This window comes from Eublepharis macularius, chromosome 1 (assembly GCF_028583425.1).
Source record: "Eublepharis macularius isolate TG4126 chromosome 1, MPM_Emac_v1.0, whole genome shotgun sequence".
Classification (NCBI taxonomy): Eukaryota; Metazoa; Chordata; class Lepidosauria; order Squamata; family Eublepharidae; genus Eublepharis; species Eublepharis macularius.
This window is the reverse complement of record NC_072790.1, coordinates 27747531-27765431: the sequence shown is the minus strand read 5'-3', so window position 1 is coordinate 27765431 and position 17901 is coordinate 27747531. Positions and strand designations below refer to the sequence as shown.

Below are 17901 nucleotides of genomic sequence, written 5' to 3'. Positions count from 1 at the left end.
CGATCAAACATATTGTTAATACAGTCATGGCTATTAGAACAACCCAGATACTGTTTATTGTGTCTTCATTCCTGGGGTAATATACTTCTGATTAAACATGTTTAGGATCATCCTACATAGTCCAAGTATATTTACTTGGAATGGGAAATGGAGGTAGCTAAGCCTTTCACCCAGAAGAAATAGTAAGTCTCTGTAGAGACGCCTTGGTGCGTGTTTGTTAAGTGTAGGGAGACGCAATGTTAGCTGGGAAGCATAGTTTAAAAAGACAGAGCCTGCAGAGATCACTCCTCAGAGGGTTCGTTAATTTCATTTTTACCTTTCCAGAGGCTCTGTCAATTTCACCTCTCCAGTCTAAAACTGTGCAGGATCACAACCAGAGGGAATGGAAATGGACTGGAGCTGCCTTCCAGAGCCAGGCTTCGACCAGGAGAGGTTATTATGAGCTGAAGTTTCCCTTCTGGCATTTCACAGCTCCAGTGTATAACAAGGTCTTTGCCCTGCTGCCGGCTCTGTCTTTTTAAACTACTCTTCCCAGCTAACATTGCATATCCTGACACATGTTCTTCACGTGTCAGATGTCTGGTGTAGAAAGACTCAGTGACTCATTTAAAATGATAGCACAAGGCAAGCTTACATGTGATGGTGGAAAGTGCCCTCAAGTCATAGCCTACTTCTGGCAACTCCTGGCAGGGTTTTCAGGGCAAGAGACTAACAGAGGTGGTTTGCCTTTCCCTGCCTCTGCTACCCTGGTCTTCATTGGAGGTCTCCCATCCAATTACTAACCTTGACTGACCCTGCTTAGTTTCTGAGAGGCTCTCTTGGGCTATTCAGATCAGGGCAATAAGCTTATATAATGAATATAAAATTAGTTTTGACTAGGTGCCTGCGGCTGATAAATTAGACGTTTCATTTAAACCAATATGTGAATTTTAGCACCTTAACAAAATGCCCCTTGTTTACGGACAGGTCTTAGTACACTAGCTGGCAGAATTCCTTTCTCAGAGTAATTCTTTTTATCCCTTTCCTTCATCTCTGCCTCTCTATTGTTCTCTTCCTCCTAAATTCCATACTCTCAGGGCCTCCTCCACAAGCCTTCTAGCTCCTGGCCTGCCCCTCACAGTTTATCCATCCTTAGGGCCTGTGTAAGGTTGTTCTCCCAGCCAAACAGAAAAATTTCTCTCACAGAAGCTGGGTTGCAAATATTCTGACAGCTCTGTTCCTTGAGGGGCTAGAATACTCACAAATATTCTGTGCCATCACAAAAACTGACAGAAAGCGAAAAGGAACACAGTGTATAATGCCAAAGTGGCAAAACGCTCGCGAGTACCACGTTGCCCATAAATGTTATATGTTCAGAATATGTTCTTCATGTCAAAATAAGAGTCCAAATGACGTAATATGTAAGTTACAAGTGACATACTTGTTAACATGTTTGTACAAACACGTATCACCATCTATTTCCACATCTTTTTACACCTGTACTTTAATATTCACAGGTATTTCCACGTCCACAGGTATTTTCATATCCAGTATTCATCCTGTTTTAATCTCGTTTCAACAGACAAACACAGTGTAAAAGATTGATGAGTTTCCTAAGTAGCTGACACATGACGTATAACACACACACTATTAATCGCGTGAAAAGTTACTAACAAGAAAAACATCTACTCAGAGCAGCAACATAAAACTGTATTACTCTTAAGGCACTAGTCTGCATGTATTAGCAACTATTACAAGTAATTTTTATCAGTCTCCTTTTCCTTTTTCCTCTATAAGCAGGGCTCATTTTGAGGGGAAACGCACCGGAACACAGTTCCGGCAGTTCCCCAAAGAGGTCACATGTCAGATGGCCCCGCCCACCTGACTCTTGGCCATTTTGGGACCGTTTTGGCCTGGATTGCAGCCATAATGGCACAGATTGGGCCTCTGATTGTAATGGATCACTCTCCCACTCAGCATCAGCCCGATCCTGACCATTTGGGGCCACTTTTTGGCCATTTTCAGCCCCCTTTTGCCATTTTGGGCCCAATTTTGGCCTTGAATGGCTAGGATTGGGTCCAAAACAGCCAGGATAGGTGATGTCAGGGTGTGTGGCATATATAAATCAGTCATGCTAATGACATACTTCTGGTGATGTCAAGGGGCATGGCATATGCTAATAAGGTATGCTAATGAGTTATACTAATGAGTTCCTCCAGCTCTTTTTCTACAAAATGACCCCTGTCCATAAGGCAACGTATTTTTTGACCCTGATCTCAAATAATAAGAGGATCTCGTCTGTCCCTGGGCCTATATGAAAATTGCCATTGCTGCTGAATACAGTATCTCACTCCCACAGGACAAAATCTCTATGCGCCTGGAGTCTCTGGAAAAACAGTAAAAAATTATGTTAACTTTAGATTATAACCTTCAATTTAAAAACCTCTCTGGGACTCCAATTACACCAACCTGCATTGCCCTTGAAATAGCAGAGAACATACTGCACCTGGCTTTTCAATTGAGTTTATATCTGAGTATTCTTTGAGGAACCTCCACGCCGTAGTAAATTTAAAAGCATGCACCCCAATATTATCTGATTTTACAGCTGCAATATTGCTGAGCCTTATTGTAACAACTTAAATACATGTTGTCATCCCTTAATTTTAGTCCTTGATAACTGGACTAGTTCACAAGAAACAAATAAAATCTAAGTCGGAGTTCAGACCACGGGGCATGTAAGACTTGCGTCTAATAATCCATTCAGCCTCTTAATTTCATCGTACCCAGTTGTTGGCATGTATGTAGCAAACTCCCTCGTCCAAGTTATTTTGAGAACTGGCATGAAATTGCCAATACCCTTTCGTATCTTCCTTTGCCAAGATGCACTGCCAGAAGCAATCATTTCAGCAGGGAATATTAACATCATTAACTTTTGCTCACTCATTGACATATTTGTTGGGGTATGTTAGGTTAATTTCTGCAAAAATAAATGAAAGAGGCTGTAATATGGCAAAAAAAAAATGCTAGCAGAGTTGGTAGTAGTATTGCCTCCCTTTACACTGGAGTGAAAAGATGTCCTTGCATTTGCCAGCTGAAGAAAGGGTACCTTCCGTTCCTCTGCTGCTGTGTGAGTGCTGGCGTCTCTGTTCACCATGGCACAAGTGAGGGGGCAGACAGACTGAACCAGTTAAGGGGCGGGGGAAGAGGAACTCCTTTTTTCCTGCTTTACCCAGTGGTTTATTTTAAAGGGCAATGCCCAGCGTCCAATGTAAGAGAAGGCAATTGCCACTTCTGTAGACCTAGTAAGGTAGCATTGAGCTTCAGCCTTACCAGAATATTTCTCTTATGAGGTGAATGTCAGGCAGCTATGTAGGAATAGACTGTGGGCTTCCTGGAAGCAGGGCTGCCAACTCTGCCTTGGGGAATTCCTGGAGATTTGGGGTTAGTACTTGGAGAGGGGAAGAACTTCAGTGGGGTGTAATTAGGGATGCCAGCCATCCGCCGTGGGGTGGGGGATTCGCGCACCCCATCTGCCATCCCCTGCCACTGCTCACCCAGCCTGGGGGTGGGGGAGGGGTGTAGGGAGGCTGGCCAGAGTATGTAGTGAAATGGAATGCTCTGCAGGTTCCCAATGACATCACTTCCTGCTTAAACCAGAAGTGATCTCATTGGGAGTGCATGGAGCATGCGTGCAGAGGTAGAGAAGCAGGGCCCTGCTGCAAGGAGCCCTGTTAGTATGTGTGTTAATGTCTGTACAGGCAAACGAATACAAATCAATGAGATAACTAAAAGCACGCTAGTGTAAGATTCACCAGATGGACTTTCCAAAGCCCTTTCGATGGCTTGTGACGGTTGGCATCTTGTAAACCAGCACTGGCCTGTTTGGAAGCTGTTCTGTTTCTCACACAGTGCTCTGGGTAAAGGACGTTTTTGGTTTTGCATAGAATAAAGTCTTTTGGGGTCATGTGTTTTGAAGGGGTAGTGGAGGACCGCAAAAAATGCCTGGCTTTTGGAGAGAGCCTTTGCTTTCCTGGGACGTGCAGAGAAAGCGATGCCCTACATATGTGGAATCGTACTGGGGGTTTGAGTTTTGCTGAGCAGCTGTAATGTGGGTAGGGTTGCTAACTCTGGTTTGGCAAATTCATGGAGATTTGAGGTGGTGCCTGGGGACAGCAGAGTTTGGGGAGAGGAGGGAGGTCAATGGAGATGTGATGGAGAGTTTACGCCCCCCCCCCCAGCTGCCATTTTCTCCAGAGGAACTCGTTTCCATAGTCTGGAGATCAACTGTAATTCCAGGAGAACAAGAGGGTTCACCTGGAAGAAGATCCAGAGGAGTTAGCCATGTTAGTCTGGAAGAAGGCAACCCTAAAAGTGGGGAATATCGTTGGCAACATCCCGGTGGGGTCCAGAGAACTGGAATTGCTGCTGTTCTCCGGAGATCAGTCCCACTCGAGGAAATGGCTGCTTTGGAAGGTGGACTCAATGAGATTATTATACCTGACTGAGGCCCCTCCACTCCCCAAATCCCACCTTCCCAAAGCTCGAACCCAAAAACTCCAGAAATTTCCCAACCTGGAGTTGGCAACTAGTGGAGAATGGCATAAAAAAGCTGAGAGAGAGAGAGAGAGAGAGAGAGAGAGAGAGAGAGAGAGAGAATACTGAAGTGTGAAACGTCCTCAAAATTTATGAATTTTTTTTTATTACTGGGCAGCATTTTTACCTCAGTACATTGAAATTTGGGTAGAGCTGCTGGAGGGCTCCGATGAAGGGGCTTCATGGCCCAGATCTGGATTGTGGCTCATCCTTATTGGCCTATATCCATGTGTACTTTTCTGTTCTGTGTGCTTCTCTATTTGTTTCCTTCCTTGGCCGTTTTCACACATCTTTACCTTCGCACAAAATCACGCGCAAATCTCACGGAATGACGGCGTCTTCATGACATGATTTCTGACATCAGCCCTCATGATTCTGTTTCGTGGAGCAATGACATCAGAAATTGCACTATGAAGATGTCATCGTTCCATGACTTTTGCGTAATTTTGCACGAGGGTAAAGATGTGTGAAAACGGCCCTTGTCTCTCTTCCACAGTAGGGCACTTGGTTCATTCTGCTGTAGGTGCCATTTACTGCCATTAATATCTCGCCCTTCAGGAAGCCTTTCTGCAGCTCAGCTTGTAGAAGGAGACCCCTTACATGCACAAAATTCCCATTATATTTTAGTTCAGGTACTGGAAAAGGAAAGCAAAGAGCTAAATTCTAAGGCTAAACTCAAGGCTGTGATCCAAAAACTTATCTGCCCAAGATCATAGAATCACAGAACCATAGAGCTGGAAGGGATCCCGAGAACCATCTAGTCCAACCCCCTACACAAGGTAGGAAATTCATAGCTCCCCCTCCCCACACACACACACACTGCCTAAGTGAGCCCTGCTCGATGCCCAGAGGAAGGCAAAAAAAAAACCCCTCCAGGATCTCTGGTCAATCTGGCCTGGAGGAAAATTCTTTCCTCTCCCCAAAGCAGCAACTCATATTTTGCTGAGCAGGAAAGAAAGGGCCATGGAGAGCCGAGCGATGGCGTATCCCTCCCTGCCCACCCTCTCACAATCTGCCTAAGATCTAGGGAGCTTCCTGGCTGAAAATAAAAAAGGCGCCCCCCATATTCTGATTTTACTGCCCTTCCTGCCCTGTGTGTGTGTGTAGATGGAAGGATGGATATTTTCAATTAGGAAATATAGTAGATTATTCTATAGTAGGGTGCAGGGCTTTTTTCTGGCAAAAGAGGTGGTGGAACTCAGTGGTGGAACTCAGGACCGCACAATGACGTCACTTTGGGTCAGCTGGAACAAGGAGGGAGTTTTTAAAAGTTTAAATCGCCCTTGGTGAAAATGTTCACATGGCCAGTGGCCCCACCCCCTGATCTCCAGACAGAGGGGAGTTTAGATTGCCCTCTGTGCCAGGCGTGGCCACCAGCCATGTGACCATTTTCAAGAGGTGCCGGAACCCCGTTCCACCACATTCCGGCTGAAAAAAAGCCCTGAGTAGATGAATCTATAGTAGATTCAATTAGGAAATATAGTAGAAAATATCCATAATACGGTTGTGTGAACTGTTAGTTTTGCTTTGGTGCACCGCCAGAATAAAAAGGTGCATTTGTCATCAGATTATTCTTAATACTCGCTTCAAACGCATCCTTAATCCCTATTTAAGCTGCCTGCTAATAAAGTCTTGATAACATGTACTGGGAAAGGCAGGAGACCGTTTTTCCCAAACGGCTCAGCCTTGCCAATCCATGATCTCCGACAATCCACTACACTAGAAATGATGTGGAAAATTCTGTGTCTAAACCCACGGTACAGCATAGTTTGCCCAGACACGTTAAGGAGATTGGCATAATAACCATCTTGCTTCATGCCCTTAAGACAGCTACTGAAGCATGTGTCCAGCAAGTACCCATTGCCAATACCAGCTGCCTTACTCTTTCTCCTCCTCTTCCTCGTCATTGTTGCCTGCATGCTGGTCTTTCTAGCAAACAAGGGAGAGGAGGAAAGAGGAAGGAAAAGGGTGCTCCTTAATCACTTTTGCTCGGTTGTCCTCTCCCTTTCGGTAGCGATGGGGATTGGGTCCAAAAATGAATGGCTGAGCAGCAGTGAGCAGCCAGGAGGATGTTGGAGTTGATGAAGAGTGTCTTCTCTGAGAATTGCTTCCGCACTGAAACTTTAACATATTTGTTTGGTTTGGAAATATGCCCTGCTGATCTCAGCCTGAAGTGAAGCTCAGTCACTTACTCCGGATCAGAAGTAAGCCCACTGAGTTCAGTAGGGCTTATTTCAAGTAATTGTGCATGGAATCAAAGCCACAGTTCTAGATAAATGAAGTTGTTAAATTAAAAGCAGCTAAAAGGAGGAATGTTCCGAGGGATTCGTCCGCTTCAGTGGCAGCATGATTTATTCACGGTTAATTAATCTAGAGTGAAAAGTTATAGGGTGATTTTTTTTTTTAGTGTGTTGTGTTATGAACTCACTGGTGAGAGATCGACTGGAATAATTCCAACCACCAGGTCATGAGTTCTAATCACACACCCCAGCAGAAAAACAGTCCCTGTGATTTATCAGAGCGCATCTGAGCTCAGAACAGGCTTCGATTTTCTGCAAAATGTATAGCTTTGGTTTGTTTGTTTATTTTTTTAAAAAAATAACCATTTCAGACTAAGCGGGGGGAAAGCCGGCAGAAAAAAGAAAATAATTTCATACACCAATGGCTACGTTTGGTGGCTTTAAAAAGAGACACATGGGAGAGAACGTTCTTGGAGAGGGAAAAGCCTGCGTGCCGCGTTTTAGATCTTGAACCTTTGAGTCTGGAACAAAGACCCTGGCTGACTATTAAGTGAGTCACAGAACTCCACGTTGGCTTTTGATGGCTGTCAACTCTCACACAATAAATAAATTGTGTCTGGGAGGAACAGTTCAGATGATGGCCTGGCGTAGTGATTAATTTACATGCAAAGTGGATGGACAGAGGCACAATCCCAACATTGAATTCCCTGTCCTGAGCTCTAGGAGCTAGGAAGGAATCGGAGCCAGTTTTTCAGCCAAGACACTCAAGTGGCTGCTTGGGGTGGCACTCCGAAGAGGATGTTAATCCAGCTCACCTGCAATCAGGGCCATGGGAGGTTATTGGCTTCTGGACCAGATCCAACCCAAATGCCAACTCTGCAAGGGCTTGGTTTGTCCCTTGCCTTGCAGTATTTCTTGCCTGAGGAGACAAAATGCAAAGAAAGAAACCATTAAATCAGGGTCCTAGGGTTGCCAGCCTCCAGGTAGTGGCTGGAGATCTCCTGGAATTACAACTGGTCTCCAGGCCACAGAGATCAGTTCCCCTGGAGAAAATGGCTACTTTGGGGGGTGGACTCCATGGAATTATGCCATGCCAAGGTCCTTTCCCTCCCCAAATCCCAGTTTCTTCAGGTTTCACACACACACACCCCAGATCTCCAGGAATTTCCCAACTTGGAGCTGGCAACCCTATAGGGTCCCCACTGGAATTTTGTGAATGGAGAGTGGTGGGTACCACCACAAAACGGCTGCCATGGGAAGCAGGACCAATCTCAAAATGGCTGCCACTGAAGAAAATCATACAATGGCTGCCATGGGAGGCAGGACCTGTCCCAAAATGGTCACCATGGGAGATAATCACAAAATGGCTGCCATATGGGACCAATCACAACCCAAGCTTCTTTTTGTAAGGGAGGCAGCTGTTTCCAAATGGGTGCGCCCTGCAGGCACAAGCATGACGTCTCCTAGGCTCTTCTGAAGCACCACTTATGCTAGTGAAGTTGGGGTAAAAGCCAGAAATGTCTCCTTTTGGGGGGGAGAAATGCTGAGGGGGAGTAAATAAGTGCCAGGAAATCCACTGATGGGTACCATGGTGCCCATGGGCAACACGTTGGGGATTACTACACTAAAGGGATGGGATCCTCATGCATGCAGAACTACACGGAAGGGCGGGGGCACAACCTCGAGCAAGTTCAGAACTCCCTTCCTGTCCCTGCATGCACAGGAGCCGCTCTGTAAAGTGCCCCTCAAAGCACACGGAGGTTGCATTTTCAACTCTTCAGCTTTTGGAGGTGTTTCTCCAGTCCTCCTTATGCATGCATTTGAAGGTGGGAGGGGGGCATCACCTTACCTCCTGGTAAACAAATCACTGAGGATGATTTTCTTGCCCTCAAGGATGGGAGAAGCAGTTTCATCGGCCACCAGCTTGGTGGAGTCATGGAAGTCCCCAACAGCAAGGACCAGCGGGTGAAGTCGGCGAGAGCCATCCAGATCACGTACTACCTCCAGACCTACCATTCGGCTGCCCAGGACCTCATCGGCGAAAAATGGGAGAACGAATTTTGCAAACTGATGCGCAAACTGCAACTGAGCCAGGAGGACCTGCAACTGTATGCCCTGGCCTCTTTTAGCCTGTGGAGGGACTTCCATAGGACCAGCTTCCTGGCCAGGAGCAAGATTTTGGTGAGCCTCATGCTGATCTTGTTGACCGCCATTCTCTCGAGTTCCATGAAAGACTGCCTTCGTAGCAAGCCCTTCCTGGGCCTCTTGGGCGTTCTCACCGTCTGCATCTCCAGTGTCACCGCAGCAGGGATCTTTTTCATCACCGACGGGAAGTACAATTCCACTCTCCTGGGAATCCCTTTCTTCGCGATGGGTAATTATTATCTTCCTAATGTTGGGATTACCGAGGGTTTAATGAAAGGGTTGTAAATTGTGTCCTGAACTCCAGAGGTGCCGGGTTTTACTTTTCACATTTTTTTAAAAAAAAACTTTTCTTTTTCTTTCCCCTTTAAATCTTGTTAAATTGATCCCTCTTCTTGCCAGGAAACAAACAAACCCAAAACAAAAATCCCCAAACCTAAAGAAAAGGGTGAAATGATTGTGTCCGAGCCTCAGCCGATATGAGAGAGGTATTGATCCTGGTTACAAAACGAAGGAGAAATTGTTACTGAAAACGAGTGGGCTCAGCAGAGAAAATGAACGGTTGCTCGGCTGACTTTGATGGAGGGTTAGTAGAAAGGACAAAGAAAGCTAGCCAGGTGTTGTTTTTACGAAAGATCTCCAGCATCCACTGTGATGAATTTTCTTGTTCTGCTTATACAGAAGGGGAGGGATTCACAATGGAAGTATCGTTCGGAGAGGAGATTAATATCCTCTGTGTTCAGAAGTGTGTCTAGTTATGTTGAAAGGGATTTTACTCCCTTTGCAGTCTGATTTTGTATATGTGTACTTCTAAGCAGTGTGCTTGGTAGGATTTATTTGAAAGTAAATATACCTAGGATTGCAATCGAAGACTGCTGAAGAAGTAAGTCCTGATGAATAGATGTGCTTAGGATTGTGCGGTCAAAGTGTGCTGTTTACGAGGCTGCAAATAAAACAGTCCCTTTTTTTATTGCTGTGCCCTCCTAATCAGGTCTGCTCCGAAAGCTACTTAGGTCCCTTTGATGGGGCTTACTCCCTGGAAAGCCTTCTTAGGATTGCATGGTTCGTTTCTGAAGTTTCAAAAAAAAGGTGCAGGAATAGTTGCAGCGGGGTGCAATGCGCGTGCAGGTTTTTCAGCTTAATTGCAAACGTGATGGGGGCCGTTGCTCTTCGGAATGAAAGGGAATTGATTTGGTTAGGGGTTTTCTTAAAATTAAACCAATTAATCATCCCAGTTAAAACTGTAGTCATGTGTTGTATCATTTCAAGGCTGGGCTTTCTTAAGCAAACCTTGCCTAGCCTTGTTTGGAGATGTGAAGTAGGAGGCGAGCTGCTACATCAGAGGCAGTGGGGTCACCGTGGAGGTCATTAGCAAATCCAGCCCCGACTCAGCCCTAGTAATTGTCTAAGCTATATTTAGGGCTCATTTCAAGGGGGGACGCACAGGAATGCAGTTCTGGCAGTTCCCCAAAGAGGTCACGTCAGGTGGCCCCACCCACCTGACTCTCGGCCGTTTTGGGCCCGTTTCGGCCTGGATTGGGGCCGAAATGGCCTGAATTGGGCCTCTGACAGGTCGTGGATCACTCTCCCACTCATCAGCGGTCTGATCCTTTTCGGCCCCTTTTCAGCCATTTTCAGCCCCTTTTTGCCATTTTGGGCCCAATTTCAGCCCTGAATGGCCAGAATTGGTGATGTCAGGGGGTGTGGCATATGCAAATCAGCTATACTAATGACACACTTCTGGTAATGGCAAGAGGCGTGGCATATACTAATGGGTTATGCTAATGAGTTATGCTAATGAGTTCCTCCAGCTCTTTTTCTACGGAATGACCCCTGGCTATATTTATACACCATCCTATATTGCAGTGCTCTTCAGTACCTGCATTGGGGTCCCTTACATTGATTGTAGAAGCCCACCTGCTAATTCACAAGCCCCTTTAGAGCCTCCGTTTATTTTTGCTGCTTTTTAGAAGGGCCTGATGCTGATATTGGGAAATGCCTGGAGATTTGGGGGTGGAGCCTGGGGGAGGTGGTGTTTGGGGAAGGGAGGGAGCTCAGCACGGAAGTGATGATGTCATAGAGTTCTCCCTTTGAAGCTGCTGTTTCCTCCAGAGGAACTGATCTCAGTAATTGTTGTGAGATCATTTATGTATTCCTGGAGAACTCCAGGTTCCACCTAGGGGATGGCAACCCTAACTGGAATGCAGGTGTAATGAGCAAGGCCGCCATGCCTTCTGCATCTCATTGCATGCACATGGTGCAAACTGGCCCACGGGTTCTTGGTACTTTAAGTGAACTTCAGTTTTGGGGTCTCTCCTCCCCCAATTTAATAGAGAGGAAAATGAGAGTCTCCTCTGGTGTTGCTCAAGGGGCGAGGGGCTGCAGCTGATCTCGGTTGCCTCACGTGCAGTGAGGGGTTTGTGGGAGGGAATCCCTTGCCTTGCCCACAGAAGCAGTCCTCTCCAAAGTGCCAACCAAGCTGGCATGAAAAGGTGCACCAAGAGCCAGCTGGCAGGCACTGGAGTTGTGCTGTGGTGCTGCGCCTAGGGATATTGATTTTGCATTCTGAGTGGGATCCCTTGCTCCCAGCCTCTGCCCCTCCCCACACACACACACACCATTTAGCGGGCAGGGTGAAAAAGCCTTGGAGAACGGACCCAGGAGGTAAAAACCTCCTCGGGCAGCACTCATTGGGTGTGCTCCCCACAGATTGCATGCGATTTTCCCAAAATCAAATGTGATCAGTGGGCAGAGGGGCAAATGCCAAGAGTTGTCCCGCCACTGGCGGGCACCTGACAACCCTACGGACAGGAGTTGTAGTAACAAGGGGAATTGGGTGAGACTGAGTGCAATAAAGCTGACTGGCTCTCACTCATTCTCTTTCCCTGAATAAACTGAATTCATACATTATGAAACTGAGTCTTAGTCCATCCTTATTGGAAAACATTTCAGGTGTGCAGGACCCCAAAACAACCTTTTACAATAATTGCGACTATGATAGCCTGGAAATTTGTTCATTATTGCTGATAGATAGGTGTTTCATACTGAGCTCTTAAAGACATCAAACTAGATGTATATATAAGCAATGATGGGCACTAGGAACGTCCATTTGGACATTCATTGATCAAACAATGCTCCCCAGTACCTGATGGGTACATGAAGTAACTAATCTGACATTTAAAAAATGACCTTCAGAAATAATGCTTAGCGTTCTGATGCCTTGCTGACATTGTTTCAGAGTGGGAGGGCAGTGAGTGAGTCAGCAGATAATCTAAGTGGTATTGTCCAACTGGTAGAGTGTAGCAATATTATTATTAATGATGATGATGATATGTATAGTTCATCCTCCCTGCAAGCAGGCTCAGGGCAGATTACAGCATACAATAAATACAGCAATTAAAACAGTAAAATCACAGATTCACAAGATCCAAATTCAGCAGCATAAAACAGAGCTCCACAACATGTTTTTGGTGTTCTGGGACGAGATTCCTTCCACCCTTCCCTGCAATCCATATAAAGAGAAAAGAGGGGGTGGAGACATGAGTTGGTGCTCAGTTGCCCCCTACTGAGAGGAGACCGACAGGGAGGCTGTTTTGATGGATCTAATTGTCGCACACAGGACTGGGCACAGCAGGCAGGAGGCTCACTGGTACTGCAGGGCTGAACACAGCAGGCAGGAGTTCAGTATTACACGACAGCAAAACCAGGGTCCAGGAGTCAGGCCAGGTGTCAGGGTCAGGCTATCAGTCAGAGAGAGGGGGGCAGGCAGAAGAGTAGTCAGTAAGCAGGCCAAGGTCAAAGTCCAAGCAAGCAGTAGAGCAGGGTGCACGAACGTCCAGGTAGCAGGGAGTGGCGAGCTGAGTTGCTTCCATGCTTAGTTTCCTCAGCGACTTCCTTTATTGCTGTCCTAATGAGGGACAGCTGTTGCCTCTCCCTCGAACAGCTCAGCTCGGTGTTGTGCTTGCAGACGGCCACTCCTACGCCTCTCCAGGAGCACTGCCTTATCTCTAAGTTTCCTCCTTTCAGCTGGCTCCAGAGGCTCAGATTTTGCTCTTGCCCTGGGGGAGTCTTTGTCTCTTACAGCCTCTGTGGAGGTTTCTGGCTGTTCCTCGTCCCTGACAGTCTCTGCAGAAACTCCAGGCTGTTCTTGCTGAATTCCCTCTGGAGCAGCAGCAGTGGTTTCTGACTGCTCCTCCTCTCCAATAGCTTCTGCAGGGGCTTCCGACTCTAGAGGAGATCCTGCTGGCCCTTCCTGCTCATCTTCTGAGGATGACTCTGAGGAGGACTCTGAGGCACTAGGTAAGGTGGCCAGTCAGGGCTGGGGCTGACTCATGACACCAATGCTGGCCTCAACCATATGCCTGGCAGAACATCTCTGTCTTGCAGGCCCACCAAAAGGACACAAGGTCCTGGTGGGCCCGAGTGTCCTTCGACAGAGAGTTCCACCAGGTTGGAGCCAGCACCAAGAACACCCTGGCCCTGGTCGAAGCCAGTTGAGCCTCCCTGGGGCCCGGGACCACCAGTAGGTGTTTCCCTGCTGATCTAAGCACTCTCCGGGGTGCATGCGGGGAGAGGCAGTCCCTTGGGTATGCTGGTCCCAGTCCATTTAGGGCTTTATAGGTTAAGACCAAAACCTCGAACCTGATCCAGAATCTCACTGCCGCAATGGAAATTGTGCTGCTAGGTTATGGTGTGCCCATCAATCATTGCACTCAGTGGTCTGAAGAGGACTACTTGGATATAACTAGAAAAGCAGCAGCATCTCCTGCCCATGTCATGTACTTGAGAAATGGTGTACATTGTTTTTTTCCTTTTGATTGCTTTATTATTGTTGTTACGCCAACTAAGCATATCAAAGAATATGATTTGCTATAGTGTGTGAGAAAAAAACTCTGAGTTATAGTTTAAACACTGTAGCTTAACTCTGTTCCTCATATAGCATCACACTAAATGCTGGGCTGTGATATTACTTATGTGTACATGAATCAAATAGCAAATTCTTATGTGTTGCAATCCATTAATAACCTGTTTGTGTGTGTTTTGCATGTGTCTCATTCATGCCAGTTCACACACATTTAAAATGATTTCTGTCAGGTATTCCTATTCCAGAAGTGTGCATTTGAGTGTTTTAAATCAAATGTTCACATTCACTGTCTGAGCAATAAACAACAGACAGTAATAGTCCCTATTACTACCAAAGATAGGGGTGTTGTCCAACCAACAGAGTATACGGATCTTACCACCACAGAACTTGGGCAACCATAGGGCATGCTATGTCAACACAGGCTGTTGGGGGCACAACTGTAGGGATATTTTCAAATTTGATTAGCAGAGTAGCAGGTAAGTGCATTTGATATAATGAGAACACACACACTCCAGTTTAGCTCTATAAAAGAGTTTACTACATAAAGAATAAAAGGTTACATTGGAATAAAATAAGAAATGCCTAACTAGTCTACATCTTTGCTAGTTAGAGAGACTGGCTTAGTCTGATGAAGACTGGAGAATGAAAAAGACAGTTACATCCTAAGAGTGAGTTTAGACTGAACAAAGAATGATAAAACGTCAGTATATCTTTCTACTTACTTGCCCCCCCCAACAATAAACTAGTTGCCCAATAGAGAATCCTAATTCTACTTCATTAAGAATAGAGACTCCCCTTTCTTTGGCAGGAATCCTCACTCGAAGCCTAAGTGGTTACATGCAAATAGGTTTACTAACTAAGTAACACAGTTTAACTCTTTCATGACTGAATGTAAACACAGCCAAACCAAAGAGCTGCTTAACACTAATACCGTGCATGAAGAAATGAGCCCCTGAAGTGCTGCTGCAGTGACCTTGGCCGCAAAAAGGCCAGGCGTGGCACAGCCAGGTCAGCTCTCTTGCCCACCAAACAGCGTGCTCAGCAAAAGTCCTTCTCCGTGATGGAGGACATCCTGAGCCCATGGAGCAATTAGTTTCCTAACAACCAACCTGTTGAGATTTCCCAAGCCGACCACTCAACAGCGTGTCACCAACTAGGACCATCTCTGGAGCCAGGATTGCTCCTCCATCCTGTCTCTTCCCTGCCTACGTTTTTGAAGGGCTTCATGTGCCAGTTCTCCCCATTTGGATACTGCTGCCTGACTTGTTTATGTTGGGCTTTCAATTTCAGCTCTGCCTTCCTTGTTACCTTCCTGCCTAAATTGTATCTGTTGGGGTACCCAGGGCTTTTTTTCAGCAGGAACGTGGTGGAACGGAGTTCCGGAACCTCTTGAAAATGGTCACATGGCTGGTGGCCCCGCCCCCTGATCTCCAGACAGAGGGGAGTTTAGATTGCCCTCCGCGGAGGGCAATCTCAACTCCCCTCTGTCTGGAGATCAGGGGGCGGGGCCACCAGCCATGTGACCATTTTCTCCAAGGGCAACCCACTGAGCTCCACCACCTCTTTTCCCAGAAAAACCCTGGGGGTACTTAAGAGCTAGCCCTGCCTGCTTGGTTACTGCTGCCACCACCTGGTAGCTTCCAGGTACCCCAGGTACCTCACTAGGTCTGCCCTGCATCAGCCCACCTTGCTTGCATTATGGAGGCCTTCTATGTGCCAACCGTATACATTCCTATCAGCCTGTCAAAGCACTTAAGGCCAGCTCTGTTCACTGTGTAATGTTGCCTGCCTTGAAAGCCTACGTACTACATTGTGTCATCTTTGTTCATCTTAATAAGGATTATTTCTTGACTTTTGCTCCTTAGACTAGAGGAAAGAGCAGGCACTAAACTATTTTTTGGAGGGAAAATTCCCACTCATCCCAGTACCACAGACCTCACAATGGTATTTTGGGATTAACTGGGGGCTACTGCCCATACCACCACTTCTCCATCAATCTAACTAAACTAAACACAGCTGAGAAAGATCCCAAACCAATATTTATTTACTGGCCTGAGGTAGCCACCCAACCCCGAGGTAAATTGTGGTGGTATTTCTGAGGTGCCCCCTCCCCTGCCTTGATGAAACCCAGTTATAACCTTGTCTGCTCTTAATACTAAGGAGGAGGAGAGAGATTTTTAAAACAAGAGAAAGAGAGATATGGAGATACAGTTTCTGAATAGGATATATGTATTGTGTCAGAGTGAAGAGAACACAAGGGATTTTGGACTTTAAAAGGTGTTATTTTCTTCCACCGGTTTCCTAACCTTTTAAATGCTTCACTAGAGCTTTTTGCTCTGACCTGGGTAGCCCGGGCAAGCTCGACCTTGTCAGATCTTGGAAGCTAAGCAGGGTCAACCTTGGCTAGTAATTGGATGGGAGAACTTCAACGAAGACCAGGGTTGCAGAGGCAGGCAATGGCAAACAACCTCTGTTAGTCTCTTGCTTTGAAAACCCCAGCAGCGGTTGCCATAAGTCAGCTATGACTTGTTGACAGTTTCCACCGCCAGAACCTTTCAAAACTTGCAGACCTCTGCCTGCTCCGTCACTTCCCAATAACCCTGAAAGACTAGAGCATGCCTCATTAGTCCACTACACCTGCTTGAAGTGACTGGAGATAAAACAAGATCTCTGGCCTGCCTAAGAAATCTCTAAACTCTCCTCATTAAATGGCCCTTTGCTCCTCCCTCTGCCAAGGTTCCAGGGACCCTGATTGGCTGTTGCTAGCTGGTATTCATGGGATAGGCAAATATTGAAAGAAGGGATGGACTTGGCTCTGCCATCAAAGAAAGCTTTAGACTTTGCACAGTGGAATGAGTGATACAATAGCAGTAGGGTCCATCTCTGGAAGCTCAAATCTTTATATTCAAAATTCTCATTTGCATATGAAGATTTGAGTTTCCAGAGATACAATAGTGGGATGAATCCGCTTCAAGGCAGGGGCAACCCTCAAACCCACCAGGGAGGCATTTACCGTCTCCTGGACCCAAACTAACAGCCCCCCCCCCCCCAGCATATTTAAGCAGCCAGGAAGGGCAAGGATCATACAAGCAAGTGGTAGGTCCCAAAACTTCTGAGAATCCTGTCCGTATCCTCAGACTGGACAAGCTCGAAGGTATCCCTCACAACTGGTCGAATGGGCACCCTGGGACCATCTGATCCCGTCAATGTTAACGTAGAGTCTAAATTGGAATGGATGTGAGACATTTTATCCTCAAACTGTTCGGCAAAATGATCGCAGCGGGCTGCAGAGCAGTCCACCTTCTCCTGTAGGTCAGAGGATCCTGACCACCTGGAAGAGTTCTGCAGGTCTGCACTGTGAGGATGCAGTGGTGGTAGATAATTTTTTTTTTGCTACCATCACTGCTATGGAATAGGCTTTAAAATGAGCTCTTAAGCCTGTGCCTTTTTAGAGTCCTTCTCCACTGTCGCTCTAGCTGTCTCTTCTGTCTTTTCATGATCCACAGTTCATCAGTAAACCAAGGAGCTGCCTGGGCTTAGACAAGAAAGAGAATGCCTAGGAGCAACAGTGTCTATTTCCTGGGCCATTTCCTCATCCCAGAGGTCAGCCAGGGTATTAACAGAAACACCAAACATATCAACAGGAAAATCACCCAATGCCATCTGAAAACCAAATGGATCCATCAGTCTACAGGAGTGGACCATCTTCATTGATCCTCCACCCCTGTGGAGTTTTGGTAACCCTGTAAGCAGGACTTTTTTTCTGGGAAAAGAGGTGGTGGAACTCAGTGGTGGAACTCATGACCGCACAATGATGTCACTTTGAGCGGAACCACAAGTGACAAAAGGCTCAGGTTGGACACTTGTCAGCTTCCCTCAAGTTTTGATGGGAAATGTAGGCAGCTTGGCGGAATGTTGGACAAGTGACAGTTGAAAAGTCCATTGGACAGCAGTCAGAGAGCCAAGCTGCAAGACTAGGATGCCTACATTTCCCATCAAAACTTGAGGGAAGCTGACAAGTGTCCAGTCTCTGCCTTTTGTCACTTGTAGTTCCGCTCTTTGGGTCAGCGGGAACAAGGGGGG

The 17901-nt window shown here is 46.5% G+C and overlaps 1 protein-coding gene across 2 annotated transcripts in view; it reads left to right on the top strand.

Annotated features, from left to right (window-relative positions):
- Positions 1-17901, top strand: part of PTCHD4 (patched domain containing 4) — a 99860-nt gene that overhangs the window by 40511 nt on the left and 41448 nt on the right. For both annotated transcript variants that reach the window (XM_054984883.1, XM_054984875.1), the window contains exon 2: positions 8706-9186. In XM_054984883.1, the coding sequence (XP_054840858.1) occupies positions 8706-9186 (481 nt within the window). The remainder of the gene's footprint in view (positions 1-8705; positions 9187-17901) is intronic.